Source organism: Pongo pygmaeus, chromosome 16 (assembly GCF_028885625.2).
Source record: "Pongo pygmaeus isolate AG05252 chromosome 16, NHGRI_mPonPyg2-v2.0_pri, whole genome shotgun sequence".
Taxonomy (NCBI): domain Eukaryota; kingdom Metazoa; phylum Chordata; class Mammalia; order Primates; family Hominidae; genus Pongo; species Pongo pygmaeus.
Window position 1 is genome coordinate 72,012,904 of NC_072389.2, and position 21,906 is coordinate 72,034,809.

General features: G+C 45.2%; 2 protein-coding genes across 24 annotated transcripts in view; one reads left to right on the forward strand and one right to left on the reverse strand.

Moving 5' to 3' along the window:
* ZWILCH (zwilch kinetochore protein) overlaps nt 1-21,906 on the forward strand; it is a 526,447-nt gene that overhangs the window by 41,669 nt on the left and 462,872 nt on the right. For 6 of the 12 annotated variants that reach the window (XM_054451860.2, XM_054451862.2, XM_063652309.1 and 3 more), the window contains one exon: nt 1,323-2,458. The exons of 1 other annotated variant lie outside the window; for it this stretch is intronic. The gene's annotated coding sequence lies outside the window, so the exon portion shown is untranslated. Of the gene's footprint in view, nt 1-195; nt 2,459-21,906 lie in introns of those variants that run through there. 5 more of the 12 variants (XM_054451859.2, XM_063652310.1, XM_063652308.1 and 2 more) reach the window with 2 other exon arrangements.
* LCTL (lactase like) lies at nt 589-21,451 on the reverse strand. 12 transcript variants are annotated; one of them, XM_063652315.1, is made up of 14 exons: nt 21,261-21,381; nt 20,652-20,832; nt 20,077-20,240; nt 19,306-19,393; nt 18,911-19,020; nt 16,606-16,734; nt 16,425-16,520; nt 13,406-13,460; nt 13,146-13,307; nt 5,969-6,243; nt 5,032-5,158; nt 4,651-4,850; nt 3,014-3,077; nt 1,270-1,577 (listed from the first exon to the last, which is right to left on the reverse strand). In XM_063652315.1, the coding sequence occupies exons 2-14, from the start codon at nt 20,767-20,769 to the stop codon at nt 1,462-1,464; spliced, it is 1,704 nt and encodes a 567-aa protein (XP_063508385.1). In that variant the 5' UTR covers nt 20,770-20,832; nt 21,261-21,381; the 3' UTR covers nt 1,270-1,461. The 12 variants fall into 12 exon arrangements, with proteins under 12 accessions (XP_063508384.1, XP_063508391.1, XP_063508392.1 ...); XM_063652316.1 differs by having other exon boundaries at nt 20,652-20,850; nt 21,261-21,344; XM_054451872.2 differs by having other exon boundaries at nt 20,652-20,791; nt 21,261-21,336.

Sequence of the window (21,906 nt, forward strand, 5' to 3'; positions counted from 1 at the left end):
CAAGAGAAAAACCCTGAACAGGCATACCGATTTGCCATTGAAAGCGAAGTTTTGTTATAAACAATTTTATTCCAGCCCAACTACAGGACAAGCCCCAGATGTAAATACTCTTCTTAAAATGTTTTGATTTGAGATCATATTAACCAAAAGAATTAATGGAATGACATTTTCTTTTTTTTTTTTTTTTTTTTTGAGACAGAGTCCTGCTCTGTTGCCCAGGCTGGAATGCAGTGGCACTATCTCGGCTCACTGCAAGCTCCACCTCCCAGATTCCACACCATTCTCCTGCCTCAGCCTCCCAAGTAGCTGGGACTACAGGCGCCTGCCACCACGCCTGGCTAATTTTTTGTCTTTTTAGTGGAGACATTTTCTACTGTCTTACTCTTTTTTGGTTTCAGAAACAGTATTAAGTAAAATCAGATAATGAGAAAAATGAATGAGATTGTTCTTAAGCCATGTTTTATCCCCAAATAAATGGAAATTAATTAATTTTAGCATTTTAACATAGTTAAGAGTAAAATGAGTCTTTATTATAAAAAACAAGATACCGAGTTACCTAGAAGATAAATAAAAAATAAACATGTAATATTTCTTTGAGGTATTTTATTGACTAAAGTAAGTTGAATTTAGTCAAAGTTGTCAGACTAAATTCAGACTAAATTGTCAGAAGAGTGTACGTGCTCATTTACTTGGTACCCACTTCATGCTTTTCTGTGGTTGGCTAATAATATTTACAACCTGGAAGGATTGTTATCTATAGATTTCTTTTCTCTTTTGAAACGGAGTCTTGCTCTGTTGCACAGGCTGGAGTGCAGTGGTGTGATCTCAGCTCACTGCAACCTTCACCTCCCAGGTTCAAGCGATTCTCCTGCCTCAGCCTCCCGAGTAACTGGGATTACAGGTGCCCGCCACCATGCCCAGCTAGTTTCTGTATTTTTAGTAGAGACAGGGTTTCACCATGTTGGCCAGGTTGGTCTCAAACTTCTGGCCTCAAGTGATTCACCTGCCTCAGCCTCCCAAAGTGCTGGGATTACAGGTGTGAGCCACTGCGCCCGGGCAGATTGATTTTATCTATCAGGTATGGGACAGTGCTGAGATGGCAATCATTTGAACATTAAAGTAATATTTCTGGACAGATTTTAGAGTGATAAACTATCAAGTGACAACAGTTTGTATACTATGATCCCATTTTTGTAAATAATTCATAATATACATTCATTATATACAGCAAAATCTTAACATTAACTTTAGGAGGGGTGAGATTACAAGTTTTTTTTTTTTTAATTTCTGCTTATTTTTATTTTCTAATTCTTAAATCCCAGCACAAGCCAAAAAGAGAAAGAGAAAAAAAGCTAATTATTGTAGAACCTGAAAACAGAAATATATGGAAACCCTCAAAGCAGAAAAGGGAGGAAGATCCTTAAGATTCTCTTATGAAGCTCCAAAACTGATAATCCTGTCTCAGCTCTGCCTCCTCAGGAGGAGCATTAGTAGAACAGCAGTGATGAGGACGCAGAGGGAGCAGACAGTGGGTACCACGATCTCCGTAACCATTTGCATGTGACTTAGCAAGGGCTCTGAAATGACAAAGAGAACGAGCAGCACAAATGAGAACAGGATCATTTTAGTAAATACAGCTTTATCCCAGAAGCTTTAACTGTATTGGAAAAACTTAAAAAATAGCATCATCAAATTTTCTGATTCTTATTTGCCATGAAATAGAACTTAGTAAATTAAATGTTATTTGAAAATTTTATAAGAGCTTTGTAAATATTTCAGAAAATATTGGATAAATGCCTGAATTTGGTTCTTCTACAGGTGCTATAATAAAGTCCGTCTCTCAATACTTATACTTTCTAAATTCATCTCAGAATATTAGCAGCCATATTCCACAGTTCCTATAATTTTTACTGGGGGGGGGATTTGTGATAGAAAAGTCCTTGGGAAACATTTCCAGTCTTTCAAAATGTTATTGTGTATCTTAAGAAGTATAGGAAACTTGTATGTTGAAATTCTGTATGGTAATTCTTGTATAGTTAAATAATAATCTTTAAGAGTTAATGATAAGCATATGTTATGTGCATTATTAATAAAATAGTGGCCACTTATGTAATACCCACTTTTATCTTGTGTGCTGAGTACTCTGGTTACTGAGATAAATAAGGCACTGGACATCCTCATGTGGAGTTCACAGGCTCATCAGTGAATTCTGTACCACATTTCAACCTTGTTTATTTTAGTTTAATGGAATATACATTCTTAATATTGCCTGATTATTTAAATTTGTTGAGGGGGAGTGCATGTTGCTTTATTGGCCTGTAAAAATAGCTAGTTTGGTAAGATTTGGTCTCGCACCTTCCACCTCTGCTACCACATTAAAGATGAGTTTGTTAAAAAGGAAAGCATATTTCTCTGATTGCCCTTATGGAGAAATAAAGACAAAATTCAAAGAAACAAATGATATGTGTTGGCATTTCTTGATGCATAGTTGCATCTTTGTTATTCAACATCTCTGATCCTTTTAGACCCCATTGCATAGGAAATGATGTCTTCTATGAAGATAGGGACTTTGTTTTGTTCCTGGCTATATCTCATGACTGAAAACATTCCCTGGCAAATAGTGAGTGCTTAATAATTGCTTGCCGAATGAACAAATATAAGATCTCAAGTGTTCTTTTTTTCTTCATCCCAGTTAGTATAGTGGTTGGCTTTTCCTCCCTTGCCCAAGCCCACTATAACAAAAATAGTAGGTATATAAATGTATAGGTATGATTCTGAAAGAATAAAATTCGAATGGATAAAATGGATAAAATGTTTATCTTTCATGGTAGATTAAATGCTTTAAAATGCTTATAAATAGAAATTTGACATTGCTTCAAAGAAACCTGATTTTAATCATAAGTAGTTTTGGAAGATTGACTTCAAGTAGAGCCACATTTTGAGATTTTGAAAATGATATGTATAATTATTTAGTTTAATTATTAAAGGAAAACATTGAAATATACTGACTCACCTGCAGCAAGCATCTGATTGTTGATAGAGCAAGTTTCCAAAGCTTTGAGGTACCAACTTTCCACCTAATAAAAACCCACTTGATAAGTAATGTTGTCTTAGACTAATTTTTTGCTGTTTCAAATCATTTTTTAAATAAATGTGGGGTAAAAGTAAATATTTTTAAAAATCTACCTGTAGTTTATGTTTTTAAATCATTTTGTAGTTTAAATTAGTTAATATTTACTGTACATCCATGTACATCATAGTGAGGGAGTCAAAGAACAGTCTTTATTCATGAGTAGTGTACAATCTAGTGCTTTATTCATGAGGAGTATAAAATCTAGTGCTTTTCTAATAATGTAAAAGTAGCAAATGCCTTATGGTTTTTAGTCACTGCTTCCATTTAATAGTCCTACGGGGCTCACCTTGAAATAGTTTTGGTAAACAAGTGAAATTTACTTTTTAAAATTATTTTTATTAAGACACTATTTTATTTCATTTTTTAGAAGCAGAGTCTTGCTCTGTTGCCCAGGCTGGAGTGCAGTGGAGCAATCATAGCTCACTGCAGCCTCAAATTCTTGGGCTCAGGTGATCCTCACACCTCAGTCTCTGTAGTCAGCTGGGACTACAGGCGCATCACCACATCCAGCTGATTTTTAAATTTTTTGTAGAAATGAGATCTTGCTATGTTGCCCAGGCTGGTCTTGAACACTTGGCCCCAAGCAGTCCTCCCACTCCAGCCTCCCAAGGTGCTGGGGTTACAGGCATGAGCCACCGTACCTGGCCAAGACACTCGAGATTACAGTTTATATTCCCTACCAATAGGTGCAGCAACATAGAGAATAGAGAGCTGCTAGAAAAGTTTTCAGGTTATTGAAAATGTTTGGTAGATTCTAAAGGATTACTAAGTTTGATTACTTTAGATCTCATTTTGAAGCCAGTGTGTGTGTATGGCTCTGCTGCTTGGCTGGAAAATAGATGAAAATGATGAGATAATTATACACTCGATTTACTTAACTTTTTAAATATATGTTGAAGAATAGGTAGTATTTGTTTGCATTAAGACACAAGACTTAGGCCAGGCGCGGTGGCTCACGCCTGTAATCCCAGCACTTTAGGAGGCTGAGGTGGGCAGATCACAAGGTCAAGAGATAGAGACCATTCTGGGCAATATGGTGAAACCCCATCTCTACTAAAAATACAAAAATTAGCTGGGCGTGGTGGCACACCCCTGTAATCCCAGCTACTAAGGAGGCTGAGGCAGGAAAATCGCTGGAACCCAAGAGGCAGAGGTTGCAGTGAGCCGAGATCATACTACTGCACTCCAGCCTGGCGACAGAGTGAGATTCTGTCTCAAAAAAAAAGACACAAGATTTAGAATAACATTTAACTAGAAGTCTGTATTGTTTTTGCTCTATGATAACTTAAAGCAAACGGAACTCCTTCATAACCTCTGGTAGTGCCCTTAGATTGAAGTTTACATCATGCTTGCTCCATTCTAAGCAAATAAACAAAGGTGAAATAAAGGGCTGTGCCGCGTGCCCCTGTCCTCTTTCATGGAGGAAAGAGGAGAGAAACTTGCCAAGTTCTTTGTGTGTTCTAGCTATCTAGCGCTTCCTAAAGTTCAGAACAGATAACATTGATAATTAGGCCTACCTCTCTTGGATTGGGAAACCCATTGGCAATGATAATCTTCTTGTAATATTGAACTGAAGCCTTTGGATAGCGAGGCTTATTTCTGTCGTTAAATTCAACATAGTAGAATCCATATCTATCTGAGTATCCTTTCTCCCATTCAAACTTATCCAACAGAGACCAGGAAGTATACCCCTTTATATTAGCACCATCTTTTATAGCTGCAAAGACATTTTATTCCATTTTAAATATATTTCGTTTACTTAGAAAAATAAAACTGAAGATAATGTTAAAATGTTTTCATTTATGAGATTTAGAAGCAAGTTTCAGTTGATCGTGTGTTAATCAAATTTTGTCTCAGTTAAACGGGAAAACTGCATACAATCTTGGTTTGTGTCTCACCTTTTAGCATTTCATTTATGTATCCTTTAAGGTATTGAATTCTCCACTCATCACATAATTGATTACAGTGGAATTTTTGAGATGCTCCATTTTCCATCACATATATGGGCGGATCACCGTATTGAGTCTGAAAGTGAGTCATAGCAACAAACATATTAAAAATTCTGACCTACAGGTAGGTTTCTGAGTCAGAGGCTCATATAGGAACACATATTCAAGCCTGCCACATTCTAATCAAGTGTATTTTGGCATTTAGTAGATGTCAGATAACATGTTTATTTAGAGATTAATGTAGGCAGGAGACAGGTTCTTATAAAGAATATATTTCTCAATAAATGAACATTGTTGCCAGGCGCAGTGGCTCATGCCTGTAATCCCAGCACTTTGGGAGGCCAAGGTGGGCAGTTCACCTGAGGTCAGGAGTTTGAGACCAGCCTGGCCAACATGGTGAAAACCTGTCTCTACTAAAAATACAAAAATTAGCCGGGCGTGGTGGCATGCGCCTGTAATCCCAGCTACTTAAGAGACTGAGGCAGGAGAATCTCTTGAACTCGGAGGGTGGAGATTGCAGTGAGCCGAGATCATGCCACTGCACTCCAGCCTGGGTGACAGAGTGAGACTGTCTCAAAAAAAAAAAAAAAAGCATTGTTGGAGGGGACATGTACTTTGGTCTTGTTCTTTGCCACATATTCCAGTTTAGGTGTGAAGGACAGCAAAATAAATGTGGGATATGAACTTTTTAGCTAAAGTTATATACATGCAAATGGTTATGCATGGTAGACATGAGTCTGTAAGGCCTACATTTAGTAGCCTCTGAAGTATGAGTAACTAGGTTTATTTTGTTTTATTAACTTTCTAATGTAGGCACCTGAGCTTAAGCTGTGAGAACATGAATTCATGTCTAAATGTCCTTTGAATAGCTTAATGTGATAATCACCTGAGCAAAGTTGAGGAGCCTCCTAAATCCCCATGGCACAGAATATAGCCATTTAGACCCCAGATCTGGCCAGTTTGGATCAACCAGCTCTATCAAGTCACGATCGTTCTGGTAGCTGGGCCCCTGGCGGAAGGGGTAGTTCCTTTCCGTGATGTACCGAGTAGTAAAATGACCTAATCCCAAGAAATCAGATGTGCCTTTAATGTAGCTCTTCTCCTGGAGTGAGAACACCGGTAACCTCGACATCTCCAGGCCTTGCTCTGCACTCTTTCTTCCTTTTGAGAGAGAAAAGTAGAATTTAACAAAGCCTTATTTTCTCCCAATCACTGTGTTATGTATCATGACGATAGTGACATCTTGACATAAACGGTGGGCTTTAGGATTCATCTGCATGGGAAGTATAACCTGAGCCATCCAAAGTGGAATTTTTGAAATTTCAATACTGTCCAAAATATTTATAAGTTTATATTGCTTAAAAATAGTATTTTCAGGCCGGGTGTAGTGGCTCACGTCTGTAATCCCAGTATTTTGGGAGGCCGAGGCAGGCGGATCACAAGGTCAAGAGATCGAGACCATCCTGACTAACACAGTGAAACCCTGTCTCTACCAAAAACACAAAAAATTAGCCAGGCGTGGTGGCAGGTGCCTGTAGTCCCAGCTACTTCGGAGGCTGAGGCAGGAGAATGGCGTGAACCCAGGAGGTGGAGCTTGCAGTGAGCCGAGATCGCGCCACTGCACTCCAGCCTGGGTGACAGAGCAAGACTCCATCTCAAAAAAAAAAAAAGTTGTATTTTCACAGATTACTCAGTAAGCGGTGTGTAGCCATCTGGAGAAAAAGTAGAGTTGGGCTCCTATATTGTTCCTTACATTAAAAATGGGTAATTTGGCTGGGTGCAATGGCTCATGCCTGTAATTCCAGTGTTTTGGGAGGCCGAGGCAGGTGGATCACTTGAGATCAGGAGTTCGCGACCAACCTGGCTAACATGGTGAAACCCCGTCTCTACTAAAAATACAAAAAATTGGCCAGGAGCGGTGGCTCAAACCTGTAATTCCAGCACTTTGGGAGGCCGAGGGGGGCAGATCACGATGTTTAGGAGTTTGAGATCAGACTGACCAACATGGTGAAACCCCATCTCTACTAAAAATACAAAAATTAGCCAGGCGTGGTGGTGCATGTCTGTAATCCCAGCTACTTGGGAGGCTGAGGCAGGAGAGTTGCTTGAAGCCGGGAGGTGGAGGTTGCAGTGAGCTGAGATCACACCACTGCACTCCAGCCTGGGCGACAGAGCAAGACTGTCTCAAAAAAAAAAAAAAAAAAAAAATTAGCCAGCTTGGTGGCGGGCATCTGTAATCCCAGCTACTCGGGAGGCTGAGGCAGGAGAATCACTTGAACCCAGGAGGCAGAGGTCGCAGTGAGCCAAGATCACGCCATTGTACTCCAGCCTGGGCAACAAGAGCAAAACTCCATCTCAAAAAACAAAAAATAAAAATGTGTAATTTTAGCTGCTTTTAGGAAGGGAACTGGAAGGCCAGTGATGGTATGTCCTATCTTTGTCCCATCTTTCAAAGTTGTAAAAGCATATGTCCTTTCATTGACCAATTCCAAATCTGTTTACACTTTACTCACACATGTAAAGGGATGTTTGTACAAGGATCTTCATTATAGATTGAGTAGCAAAAGATTGGAAACACCCTAAATGTCCATCAGTAGGGTCTGGTTATGTAAATGATGAAACATCCATCGGTACAACACTATGCAGCCATTAGAACAAATGAGGTGGTACTTTCTATAGCGATATGGAAAGCTTGCCAGGATATAGGTTTCAGTGAAAAAAAAGCTTCAGAATGTTGCGTATAATCATAAGCACATACACTGACCACGTGCGCAATCCATCTCTGGAAGTATACTTGCTTCTGGGGAGGGAGGGAGAGAGGCCTGACTTTTTACTTCATACTTTTTGTACTTTAAAAAATTTGAAACATGTCAAGGTATAATCTATGCAAAAATGACTTTTAATATATAAATCAAGAAAAACAACATTTTCCATGAATTGATCTAAAATACAACCATAAGAATAGTTCCAAAGAGGATAATAGTTTAGATAAAATGAATACAAAGTTTGTGTTATTAAATACCCTTAAGATATTAGCATAAAGCAAATAAAATATTGGCACGTTATTTCAGTTACATTTGATGACTTAAGAAAAACCACCAGCTATCGTCATTGTCCTTGCACTGATACAATAGCCACTAGCTGCATATGGCTATTAAAATATAGTGACCGAAGGATTGAATTTTTAATTTTAATTAAAAAAAAATTTTTTTTTTGAGATGGAGTCTTGCACTGTTGCCCAGGCTGGAGTGCAGTGGCGCGATCTCAGCTCACTGCAAGTTCTGCCTCCTGGGTTCACGCCATTCTCCTGTCTCAGCCTCCCAAGTAGCTGGGACTACAGGCGCCTGCCACCATACCTGGCTAATTTTTTGTACTTTTAGTAGAGACAGGGTTTCACCGTGTTAGCCAAGATGGTCTCGATCTCCTGATCTCGTGATCCGCCCGCCTCGGCCTCCCAAAGTGCTGGGATTACAGGCATGAGCCACCGTGCCCGGCAATTTTTAGAAGTTTAATAGACGCTGGTGGCTAGAAGCTATTGTATTGGACAGCACATATATAGAACATTTCTGTCATTGTGGAAAGTTCTATTGAACAGCACTGATCTGGAAATACTTTTGTTTATATATTTACTGTGAGTAAAAGAGTACTTCTAAGAGGCCTGGAAGTAATTTGTGAACAAGATTTCAGGCAGAATGCTTTCAGTACTAAATAAAACTTTAACTGCTTAGAGGATCCTTCTTTCCACTTTGTGCAAAGGAAAAGTTCAGTCTGTTTCCCACTTGCATCATCACAAAATTGGAGTTGGTCGGGGCTGGGATTATTGGCGTTAAGCCCAAAAAGTGCTCTCTGACAAATAATCGATTTGGCTTTGTAGTGCAATCTTTCTGTGGCACCTGGCCTCTGACGGTCCCAAGAGAGTGAATGCACTGTGTGAATAAGTTGTGTCTACAGGGACATGGGCCCTGTCAGTCCCTTCATGAAGGTTTTTTCCTTGTGCATCTTGAGGAAATCATTCTCAACATTTTGAGTGTATGTGTATAGATGTGTCACAGAACTGATTGTCACCAAAAGATTTTTAAAGATTGTGTCTAATGCCTTCATTTTCCAATAAGATTAAGAACCAAAGAGGTGAAGCACCTTGCCCACAGTCGCTCACTAGTTAGTGGCAGAGTTGGAATTAGAACTTGCTACCCCCTGTTCAGATAAGTATGTTTGATAAATGTGTTTTATAGAAAGGGGCATTTTTCAAATGTTGACAGTTCTCTCTTAATCAATCACCTAAAATAGCTTTGTTGTGTGAAACCATAGCTCAATTCCAGTATTATTTTTGTCTCTCTCTTTTTTAGGGTGAGTGCCGGCTGATACCTTTACATCAGAGATAATATGTTTAAATTTCTATGGTCAGACACTGCCGGTTACCTACCCAGTAGTCAGTCAGTCCAATGCCTGTCTTCCGTGCCCCCTTCCTCCCCAGCCTCTGGGGCCCTAGTTATGATGGTCTAGGGCATCACCTGACCTAACCAGGTGACTGTGTTCTGTCCCTTGAGGCACAAAGGGACAGAAGCTTCCTGGGAAGATTTTTCTTGTTCTTAAAAATACCTAAGAGGATTGGCCAGACACGGTGGTTCACGCCTGTAATCCCTGTACTTTGGGAGGCCAAGGTGGGCAGATCACTTGAAGCCAGGAGTTCGAGACCAGCCTGGCCAACATGGCGAAATCCTGTCTCTACTAAAAATATAAACAATTAGCTGGACGTGGTGGCGCATGCCTGTAATCCCAGCTACTTGGGTGGCCGAGGCACAAGAATTGCTTGGATCTGGGAGGCGGAGGTGGCAGTGAGCCAAGATTGCATCACTGTACTCCAGCCTGGGCAACAGAGTAAGACTCTCTCTCTCAAAAAAAAAAGAGGAACAAGAAAAGGATACCTGCATTCACCACTTCTATTCAACATAGTAATGAGAGTTCTAGCCAGAGTAATTATGCAAGAAAAATAAATAGAAGGCATCCTACAGTGGCTCATGACTGTAATCCCAGCACTTTGGGAGGCTGAGGCAGGCAGATCACAAGGTCAGGAGTTCAAGACTAGCCTGGCCAATATGGTGAAACCCTGTCTCTATTAAAAATACAAAAATTAGCTGGGCATGGTGGCAGGCGCCTGTAGTCTCAGCTATTTGAGAGGCTGAGGCAGGAGAATTGCCTGAACCCGGGAGGTGGAGGTTGCAGTGAGCCGAGATTGCCCCACTGCACTCCAACCTGGACAACAGAGCGAGACTCAGTTTCAAAACAAACAAAACTGCTTAGAAGAAAACATGGCCTGGTGTGGTGGCCCACGCCTGTAATCCCAGCACTTTGGGAGGCCAAGGTGGGCAGACAGCTTGAGCCTAGGAGTTTGAGACCAGCTTCGGCTACATAGTGAAACCCCATCTCTACAAAATATACAAAAAATTAGCTGGGCATGGTGGTGTGTGCCTGTGGTCCCTGCTACTTGGGAGGCTGAGGTGGGAGGATCACTGGAGCCTGGGGAGGTTGAGGCTGCAGTGAGCCATAATCGCTCCACTGCTCTCCAGCCTTGGTGACAGGGCGAGAGACCCTGTCTCAAAAAAAAAAAAAAATTACCGGCGTGACCCACTGGGGAGGCTGAGGTGGGTGGATCACCTGAGGTCAGGAGTTCAAGGCCAGCCTGGTCAACATGGTGAAATCCCGTCTCTACAAAAATACAAAAATTAGCTGAGCATGATGGCAGGTGCCTGTAATCCCAGGGAGGCTGAGGCAGGAGAATCGCTTGAACCTGGGAGGCAGAGGTTGCAGTGAGCCGAGATCGCACCATTGCACTCCAGTCTGGGCAACAGAGCGAGACTCTGTCTCAAAAAAAAAAAAAGAAAGAAAGAAAAAGAAAACATAGGGCAAAAGCACCATGACAATTAATTAGGCAGCTATATCTTGACTTTGACACCAAAATCACAGGCAACAAAAATAGGCAAAAGAAACAAACATAAATAGACAAATTGGACTTCAGGAAATTTTTTAAAATTTGGGAATGAAGACACTAGCAACAGAATAAAAAACCTACATAGAATGGGAGGAAATATTTGCATATCATGTATGTGATAAAAGATTAGACTCCAGAATATGTAGAGAATTCCCAAAACTCAACAACAAAAACAACCCAATTCAAAAATGGGCAAAGAACTTGAATTGGCATTTTTTCTAAAGAAAATCTACAGATGTATAAGCACATGAAAAGATGCTCTACTAATCATTAGGGAAACACAAATCAAAACTGCAATGAGATACAACCTCACACCCATTGGGATGGCCATTATTAAGCCAAATAACAAGTGTTGGTAAGGATGTGGAGTAATTGGAACCCTTGTGTATTGTTGCTGGGAATGTAAAATGGTACACCCACTGATGAAAACAGTATGATGCTTCCTTTAAAAAAATTAAAAATGGAATTTTTCATATGATCCAGCAATTCCACCTCTGGGTATATACCCCAAATAACTGAAAGCTGGATCTTGAGATATTTGTACACCCGTGTTTTTAGCATTATTCACAATAGCTAAACATGGAAGCAACCTAAGTGTCTATTGATGGATGAATGAATAAGCATAATATGATATATACAGACAATGGAATTTTTTTTTTTTTTTTTTTCTTTTTGCGATGGCGTCTCACTCTGTCACCCAGGCTGGAGTGCAGTGGCGTGATCTTGGCCCACTGCAGCCTCCACCTCCCAGGTTCAAGTGATTCCCCTGCCTCAGCCTCCCGAGTAGTTGGGATTACAGTGGCCCACCACCATGCCCAGCTAACTTTTGTACTTTTAGTAGAGACAGGGTTTCGCCATGTTGGTCAGGCTGGTCTTGAATTCCTGACCTCAGGTGATCTGCCTGCCTCGGCCTCCCAAAGTGCTGGGATTACAGGCATGAGCCACCATGCCCGGCTGACAATGGAATATTATTCAGCCTTAAAAACAAAGGAAATTCTGACATATTACAAAATGGATGAATCTTGAGGACATTAAGCTAAGTAAAATAAGCCAGTCACACAAAGACAAATACTGTATGATTCCACTTATATGAGCTACTTAGTCAAAATCAGAGACAGTGGAATCGTGGTTGCCAAGGACTCGGCAAAGTTTCAGTTTTGCAAGATGAAGTGTTCTGGAGATGGATGGTGGTGATGGTTGCACATTATGAAAGTATTTTATACCACTGAACTGTACACTTAAAAATGGCAACACAGGTACATTTTATGTGTATTTTGCCACAATAAAAAAAAAATTGGGGAAAAAATGGCCAAGAAAGCCCACCCCAAAACATATTATGACAGAGCGATTCCCTTTTTCTGTCTTTGGGTGTTGATGTGTAAAGATGCGATGCCCGGGGTTGCTGCAGTCATCTTGTGGCCATGGGGATTGGTTGATGGGCTAACTGAAGGTGCCAGAGTAGAAAGATGGAATGAGCCTGGGTCCTCAAGGGCACCCCTGAAGGCTAGATTACCTAGCCCTGCATCACCCTTCCCTGGGCTCAAGCAAGATGATAAATTCCCTACTTCAAGTCATTTTTAGGTAGAATTTTCTGTTACGTGGCAGTTAAAAACATCCAAATTGATATATCCCTGTAAGCCTTACTTGTGTTTATTCTCTTCTCTGACACTGTGGATACTGGAGCTTGGAAAGTATTTCTCCATTGACAGAAAGAACCGACAATAGAAGTGACACAGGCCCGTGACTGCGTCTGACCTCTCTCCTGCTTGACTGCAGTTAAAGTGGGGTGGAGGAAGGGGCAGGGCAGCAGAACATAAGAGAGACCAGCCCAAAGACCACCACTTTCTTCCCTGAGTTCTGAAAATTCTCAATTTCCAAGTCTAGGGAAATTGAGAGGTCTAGGGTTCCTCCCTGCCAATTCAAATGTCTGGTTCTCAATTCTTTCGAGTCTGGATTATCCCTTGAGTACCTCACCCAGGCCCAATGAGCTCTTCATCCCCCTGCCTTTTGCTTGTTTCACATGGGCTTAATAACTTGCCATAGTATCTGCAGTTTAAAATGAGACTGGGCTCACCAATGTAGTCCTTCATGACTTGGGGGTAGTCACCGGCATAAATGGGGTTGGCAAACCAGCCCAGACAGAACTGTAGGTATCTCTCGGCAGCCTCTAGGTCCTTGGGGTTACTAATGTCCACAGGTTCCCCCCAGTCACAGTTCAATGAAATTCCCACCAGACCTTAAAAGAAAAGAAAGAAAAGGGAGTGGGGAGTGGGCGTGCTATTGCTGATCCGGGCAGTTGGCTGTCCTGGGTACATGTGTGGGGCCACAGCTCACCTTGCTGCTTGCTGCGCCACGTGGTGTTATAAGAATGCCAGGCTTCGGCGTGGGCCTGAAAGGGGAGCAGAAATTCATCGTAGGTACCTGGCCCATCCATTTCCTCCCTTTCCATCTGGGTGGCCTTTCTTTCCTTCCTAACTTTAGACCTATCATTTTCATCAATCCAGCCTTGTTTATCCCGATCCAATCTTCCTTCCTCTAACTTCTTGAGGCACTTATTTTCTTTATACAGTAAATGAAACTTGAAGTAAGTCTGGCTAAAACAATTTTGTGTTGTTTTTTTATTGTTTTTAAGATTTTTGCTACAGTTTCCTGTTTTGTTCCTCTTAGTCCTCAGCAGCAACTAGGCAGTACTTTTCTCAGAGGAGCTCAGTAAGTTAGCCAACTACCAAGTGTCTGAAATAGTCTTGAGAAATGGAATCTAAAATACACAAAGCTGCCTTCTCTTCATATTCTACCAGTGACCCGCTGGCCTGCCTGAGGCTATTTCAGCTAGCCACCGCGCTTGGGCAGTTCAACACCTAAGAGAGATGGAAAGTAATCTAGAACAGTGATTCTCAGTGTGTGGCCTCCAGATCAAGATCATCAGGATCCACTGGGAACTTAATAGACATGCAAATCCATGGGCCCTTGCCAGACCTACTGAATCAGAAACTCAAAGCGGGGCCCAAGAATCTGTGTTTTTTGCTTTGTTTTGTTTTGTTTTGTTTTGTTTTGTTTTATCTTGAGATGGAGTCTCGCTCTGTGGCCCAGGCTGGAGTGCAGCGGTGCAATCTCGGCTCACTGCAACCTCCGCCTCCTGGGTTCAAGCCATTCTCCTGCCTCAGCTTCCTGAGTAGCTGGGACTACAGGTGCCCACCACCACACCTGGCTAATTTTTGTATTTTTAGTAGAGATGGGGTTTCTCCGTGTTGGCCAGGCTGATCTCGAACTCCAGACCTCAAATGATCTGCCCGCCTCAGCCTCCCAAAGTGCTGGAACTGCAGGCGTGAGCCACTGTGCCTGGCCAGCAATCTGTGCTTTAATAAGTTTTTTTTTTTCTTGAGATGGGGTCTTGCTTGTTGTCTAGGCTGGAATTAAACTCCTAGGCTCAAGTGATCCTCTTGCTCAAGCGATCCTCCCTCCTGCTCAAGCCTCTCAAATAGCTGGGACAAGAGGCATGTGCCACCACACCTGGCTCAGTAATCATTTATTAAATGATTTTGATGCTTGTTAAAGTTTGAGAAGTACCAATTTAGAAGACCTGAATATCTGAAGGCTATAGAATTTGGGGTTGTTTTGTTTGTTATTCACAGAGAATCTGTATTTATCAGACTTCTTTCCTTATACTTCCTTTTGCCAACCAGCAATAACCAAGTGAATCATGGTATTGTCTGATGAAGTGGAACATGTCAAAACAATATCAGAATCACATCTCTTCAGGCCGGGCGTGGTGGCTCACACCTGTAATCCCAAAACTTTGAGAGGGCGAGGCAGGTAGATCACGAAGTCAGGAGTTGGAGACCAGCCTGGCCAACATGGTGAAACCCCATCTCTACTAAAAACACAAAAAAATTAGCCAGGTGTGGTGGCGTACGCCTGTAATCCCAACTACTCAGGAGGCTGAGGCAAGAGAATCGTTTGAACCCAGGAGGCAGAGGTTGCAGTGAGCCGAGATCGTGCCACTGCACTCCAGCCTGGGCGACAGAGCGAGAATCTGTCTCTAAATAAATAAATAATCACATCTCTTCAGCTCACTACTTTTGACAGATAAGAAGGCCCAAAAAATAACTTCCATGTTTAATATTAAAAATATCTTGAGGCCGGGTGCTATGGCGCATGCCTACAATCTCAGCACTTTGGGATGCTGAGGTAGGGGGATCACCTGAAGTCAAGAGTTCAGGACCAGCCTGGCCAACATGGTGAAGCCCTGTCTCTATCAAAAATTCAAAAATTAACCGGGTTTGGTGGTGCACGCCTGTAGTCCCAGCTACTTGGGAGAATGAGGCAGGAGAATCGCTTGAACCCGGGAGGCAGAGGTTGCAGTGAGCCGAGATCACGCCGCTTCACTGCATCCTGGGTGACAAAGCAAGACTCAGTCTCAAAAAAAAAAAAAAAAAAAAAAAAAAATCTTGAGAGCTCTGCTCTTGAAATATTCACAGTTTAAGAAATCATAAGCCAAACGTAGAAAAAATGAAAAAATACTCTCCCTGATATGAGTCTGGGGATCCGGAATGTCACCCGGTGATTCGTTGCCTTCCAGCTTAGACAGATTGTCCACCTTCTGCTAAGTGTCCTTTGGGGCCAATCCCACATGCCTCATATCCCTGTTCTCCAGTTACCATCATGTATATCCTCATACACGTCCTGTAATGTGACCCAATTCCCTCCCCAGTGACAAGGCTTTCCAGTAGCCCTTCCTTCCTGTAGCATCTTCTCCGAATGGCCCCTTTACTCTCTCGTGTGACTGATGCCTGCTGGCCCTAAGAGCACCTCCACTGCAGCTCCTTCGAGCAGAGGCCATTTTTTCCATCACACTCCACATACCTCTGAGCTGGGAGTAAGGTGGAGTCTGCCTGCTCATTATCGCTGCTTCCAAACTAGTTTTCCTTCATCCTTCAAAATTCCCGGGTTCTTTGAAGTCCACACTCTGACGACCACTTCTAACTCCACTTACTGCTGTCCTTGATCAACCCCAGTTACTTCTGCTCATTCATGGAAGATTTTAACCCCTGGCTCCCTGTCACACTCCTTCTTCCTCCTGTCACAGCTTGGACCTGTAGTTGATGCATTTCCACATGGATGTCCCCTTGGCTAGACTGTAAGCTCTTGGGAGTCGCTATAACGGCTCAGCCATAGTGTCACCCAGTGCCCTGGATGACAGGACACGCCCTCCATAAATCGTCACAGAAGGGAAGGTGCTATGGAGTATGCTGACTCGGAGGTGGAGCGGCAGAGGACCAAGCTCAGGCTAGAGCCCCTGGGGCAGGCTGAGCTGACCCTGAGGCTGTTCCTCCACCAGAAGGACCCACCTCACCTTAATGATGTGGTGTGCTGCCTTGTACAAGCCGGTGCCGCGGAGCTTCAGGCCCGGCGCGTGGTGGCCCGTCTCATAGCCTTTTTCTGCCATTGCCTATAGGGACAGCAAGCAGGACCACAGGATCCATAAGAAGCGGCAGGGAGTGTCACATTCTCCCACCTGGAGGGTCCCCACTTACCCGAGGATCACTGAACGTGATCCAGTGCTTCACGCGGTCCCCAAAGGCCTCAAAGCACAGGTTGGCGTAGTCTCTGAAGTAGTTGGCCATGCTCACATTCTGCCACCCACCGTATTTGACCTGGAGCAGCTGTGAACACAGAGAAGTAGATGACCCATGAATGAACCGCAAAAGAGTTTAAATGTGGAGATAAGCTGTGTGACAGTCCTCAGACAAACAGGAGGGAGGCCGCGCAGGGAGACTGGGACTCTCATGCTTAGAAAGAACTGGACGGATTGAATATTTAAGAAAAATTGCCAGGGGAAAGGGGCCTAATAATGGGGAAGCATCTTAGATCTAAGTTCTGGAGAAATGAGATCTGATGCTGGGATGAACACTCTGATGAGGATTTTGAAGGGCCACACAGATGTCAGAAAGCTCCTAGAAGCCTTGGGGCAGGGTCTGCCTTCTTCGGCAGAGGGCTTTCCCAACCAAAGGCATCTGCCCATGATGGCAGAATTCTCCCAAGACTTGTCACTGTATCGAAACTACCTGTCCAGCTCTCCTTGGTGGGTTTGAGGGGATGTTAATGGGGCAGGCTCGTGAAAGCAACCAGGGAAGAAGCTGGAAGTTTCATCTCCCTAAAACCTGCTCTGCCCTCCTCCTCAGTTAGAGGACTCTGGTAGCTCCCATTCCCACAGAATAAACCCAGTTCCCAGTCATCTTAGCTCAGCACTCGAGGCCTTCAAGGTCTTCCCCAAGCCACTTCCCCAGCCTCTAACCCTTCCCTCTCCTACCTGCTCCCCAAATTCTAACTGAACCGAACTGCTTGCCCAGCTTCCCCCTCTTTGCCATGCGCCCTCCAATCAGAACACCCTTTCCTCCCACCTCCTACCCAAACCTTCCAGGGCACCGATGGCACCTTCTCCCCAGTGAATGAAAATATGCCTGAGGCTGGGTGCAGTGGCTCACGCCTGTAATCCTAACACTTTGGGAGGCTGAAGCAGGCAGATCACCTGAAGACAGGAGTTCGAGACCAGCCTGGCCAACATGGTGAAACCCTGTCTTTACTAAAAATACAAAAATTAGCCAGGCATGGTGGCACATGCCTGTAATCCCAGCTACTCAGGAGGCTAAGACAGGAGAATCACTTGAACCCAGGAGGCGGAGGCTGTAGTTAGCCAAGATCATGCCACTGCACTCCAGCCTGGACGATGGAGCAGGACTCCATCTCAAAAAAAAAAAAAAAAGAAAACATTGCTTGAATCACAGTGACATAGTGACGTTCTGAAGCATGTTGTGATTTCATGGACGTTGCTGGGGCAGGGGTCATATATGAGTGCCTGTGATACTGGCTCAAACAAATTGGAGAAAAAAGGCTAAACTTAATTATGCTATGTCGCCAGATCTTTTTTTTTTTAGATGGAATTTCGTTCTCATTGCCTAGGCTGGAGTGCAACGGCATGATCTCGGCTCACTGCAATCTCAGCCTCCTGGGTTCAAGCGATTCTCCTGCCTCAGCCTCTCGAGTAGCTGGGATTATAGGCGCCGCCACCATGCCTGGCTACTTTTTGTATTTTTCGTAGAGACCGGGTTTCACCATGTTGGCCAGGCTGGTCTCGATCTCCTGACCTCAGGTGATCCACCCACCTCGGCCCTGCAAAGTGCTAGGATTACAGGCATGAGCCACTGTGCCCAGCTGCCAGATCTTAGTTAAAAGACATATCTTTATACTTTTTAAAATTTGTTTTTATGCCAAGTTTTTTAGAAAACAAAAGGATTCACTCTTTTCACTTACGACAACCATCAATTAAAGCAGTGTGACCTCCCTGACATATGTGAGTGCTTTGGTTTGAATATTTCTGTCCCCTGGAATTCATGTTGAAACTGTATCCCCTGTGTAACAGTATGGGGAAGTGTAGCCTTTGGTCGAGTCATGAGGGCTCTTCTCTCTTGAATGGGATTAGGTGCCCTTATAAAAAGAGGGACACGGCATTCAAGGCATCATCTTGGAAGCAGAGACTGGGGCCTCACCAGAATCTGCACCTGCCAGTGTCTTGATCTTGGAATTCCCAGCCTCCAGAACTGTGGGAAGATACATTCCCGTTCTTTACAAGTTACCCAGTCTCAGGCATTCCATTATAACAGCAAAAGTGGACTAAGACAGTGAGTCAGAGAGATTTTTTAACTCACTCACATCTTACAGTCCTGCGCCAGAATCCAGACCCTAGTCTCTGCTCCACCTTGGCAACCCAAGTCCTCAAACTGGGCTCCCTCCTGCTTAGTTGAGTACCCCTTGGGCCTGTGAGCCTGCTCAGGTCCTCACCTGCGGCAGATCCCAGTGGTGCAAGGTCACGATAGGGGTGATGTTGCTGCTCAGAAGGGCATCGATAAGTTCACTGTAGAATTTGATTCCCTTCTTGTTCACCTGCTCAGCTGCAGGTGAAATAAAAGAAGATGCTACGAGAAAGGACCTCAGCCTTGGCCTTGGCCTTCCGGAGTGCAGCATTCCTGGGCCCTGTTGCTTTTTGAAGGCCTGAGGCACCCTTAGCCCACCAGCATTCTGGGAGCCCAGTTACCTGCAGAACCTGTGAGAGCTGCTACCATCAGCAACCACGTTCATGGGCTGATCTCCCTCCCCAGGACTCTGTGGTGCCCCCGCAAAGCCAACATGGCCGGAAGGGGCTGCACCTGGGCTCGGGAGGGACTTCCCTAGCTCACCTCGGATGCCTGTGGGCAGGAGCCGGGGCCAAGACAGGGAGAATCGGTAGTGGTTGACGTGCAGTTCCCTCAGCAGAATGATGTCCTCCTGTGCAGACAGGGGTGGGGAGGCAGGTCACCTGGGCCCTGGGTATGGGAGGTAGGGGTCCATCGGGCTCTAGGGCCGAGGCTCACTCTTGTCTGTAGCTGTTAGCGGGCAAGGAAGAACCTGCTTCCTCACCTGTACAACAGAGGTGATGCCACCTGCCCACTTCATGCAGGGGATACGCCAAGAGTCAAAGAAAACGCAGGACAGGGAGGCACTAGGAGAAGTCCATCAGGGTGCCCCTAGTATACCTGGGTGATGAGTTCCTCAAGAAGCCATCCAGAGAGGAAAGCGGATGCTGAAGATGAGCGGGTCCCTCTCCCTCCACAGGGTGCAACTCACAAGTAGGGACCAGGGGTCCAGGCCACTGTGGCTGTAGGCCCTGAGGCTGTGGGATCAGCCCTTCAGCACCCCCTCACTTGGCCTGAGGCACTGGCTCAGGTGAGGCCCTTTCCTCCTACATCCACCTCACATCCTGGCCCCTCCCAAACCTTCACCCCCACTGGTCCTGCCCCCTCTGGCTGCACTGGGGTAGAGGGTGTTTGGCAGAGCATGGGGATGACGTCACCAGAGCTCCCCCAAACGTCACTCCCTGCCTCCCAGCTAGGCATGTGCTCAAACCTGCACACGCGCACACACACACACACACACACACACACACACACACACACAAACCCCGCACTCACCTGGACCTTGTAGTAGCTGTCACAGGCTACATCTGCAGTCTCATTCCCGAGCACCTTCCCCTTCCCACTGTGTGTGAAGACGTCCCAGATGCTGGGCCCTTTCCCGTCCTGGTCCCAGGCGCCCTCTGTCTGGTAGGCAGAACTGCCCACGCCCCAGGAGAAGCCTGCAGGGGGAGACCCGTGCTGGGTCCCAGGTGCTCCCATGTGTCACCCAGAGCCAGGACTCTGGGCTGTGCCTCCCAGGCCTCAGAGACTGCCCCTCCCTACCATGCTGCCCCTGTCCTACTGGGGCCTTGTCTTCCTAGGAGTGTGAGCACATGAGGCAGGGTAGGGGAAGATATAATAAAAACATTTTTTGCACAATTTTAGCTCTGATTAGCATATATTATCTGTGTAATTTTTAGTAACTTCAAAAAAAAATATCTGTTAGGAATTTTTAGAACAACCACACAAAGGTAGGTTTCTCATCCTGCCAATCAGGAAGCAAGAACATCAAACTCCTCGGCAAGTCAGCCAAAGAGGGCAGGTGGACGACAGACAGACAGGCAGACAGACGAACAGAGGCGTGGCCGTACCAAGAGGGAAGCTTCCATAGTAGAAGGAGGCCTCTTCTGGGGACCCCTTCCGGGCGGCCCCCAGCCTGGGCACCAGCAGTAGCATCCACAGAAGGGTGGCGACCCGCACTGGCTTCATGGTACCTGGCCCTCCCCCATACCTGAAAAAGTGCAGCTGGCTCTGCAGGCCCCTGCAGCCAGGCTGATGGCCAGGTCTTGGCTTAGGGCAAAGGCCAAGTGGGGGGAGGAAGGGAAAGGAGGGTGCTTGATCTGGACCCAGCAGCAGAGGCTGAGGCTGGATGTCTGATGCTGTTCCCGTGCCTGGGGAGCTCTGAGACTGATGGGCAAGACTCCAAACCATCCCTTCTCCCTACCTTGGCTCTTGTCTGATGGAGGAGACCCAGCCCATACCCCTGAGTGGCCTCTATCTAAGGGGGAAACCACCTCTACCTCAGGGAAGCTCCAATCTGAGGGGGCAGGTGGGAAAACCCACAGGGCCCTTTGGCTGTCCCAGCGACACGCAGACCCCTCCCCCAAGCTGGGGTTGCCCATCCCAGCGCCTCCTCCCTGCACACGAGGGAGACCCCTCGCTCTGGAATACCCTCTTTGGCGCCAGCCCAACCAGCTTACCCAGGATTGTCCTTGGTCGCAGACACCCCCAGAGCAGTCGCTGGCAGCCAGAGCCCTCTCCAACTGACCCCCAGGGCCTACGCTGTCCCTTGAGAGAGGAGCCACAGCGCAGCCGAAGGCTCTGGTTGGGGGTGTGGTCTGTGGCTACAGAAACTTTCAATAGCCCCATTCAGTGGGGGCCGGGCAGGAATGCTGAGCTGGCCGGCAGGGCCTGAGTCAGCAGATGGGGAGCTTGGCGCTGGGCGGGGGGCAGGGGGGCGGGGGAGCTATCAATCAGCTCCCCATCCTGGGACAGAGGGGCAGCTGAGGAGGGGAGGAGACCTGGTCCTCCTGGACCCTTCTGGGCTTGACATGCCACCTTCAGCACACCCCAGTCCTTCGAGTCCCAAGCTGGGGGTGGTGCAGGACCAGAGTATGTTGCCATGTGTCTCTCTACTTGTCCCAGCTGCCAAAAAAAAAAAAAAAACAAAAAAAACCCATCGTAAGAGATAGAGTTGGTTTTTCCATCTTGGCCTTCTCTCTTTGTATCCCTCATTCATCTTTCCTCACTTATTCATTCAACCAGCACCACCTGCTAGAACAGTCCACCCTGTAGTCTCAGCACCTCTTGCCCCCATCTGCTGTGGCTCCCTTCCCTGCAGTGCCC

Excerpts from the sequence above, each read along its gene's own strand:
- LCTL (XM_063652314.1), bottom strand. The coding sequence starts at position 21,429 with ATGGGGCTATTGAAAGTTTCTGTAGCCACAGACCACACCCCCAACCAG. Across the intron at positions 20,241-21,260 it reads GCGACCAAGGACAATCCTGG|GCTTCTCCTGGGGCGTGGGC; the intron begins GTAAGCTGGTTG and ends CTCCCCCTGCAG. Across the intron at positions 13,308-13,405 it reads GTGGCGCAGCAAGCAGCAAG|GTCTGGTGGGAATTTCATTG; the intron begins GTGAGCTGTGGC and ends TTTTCTTTTAAG.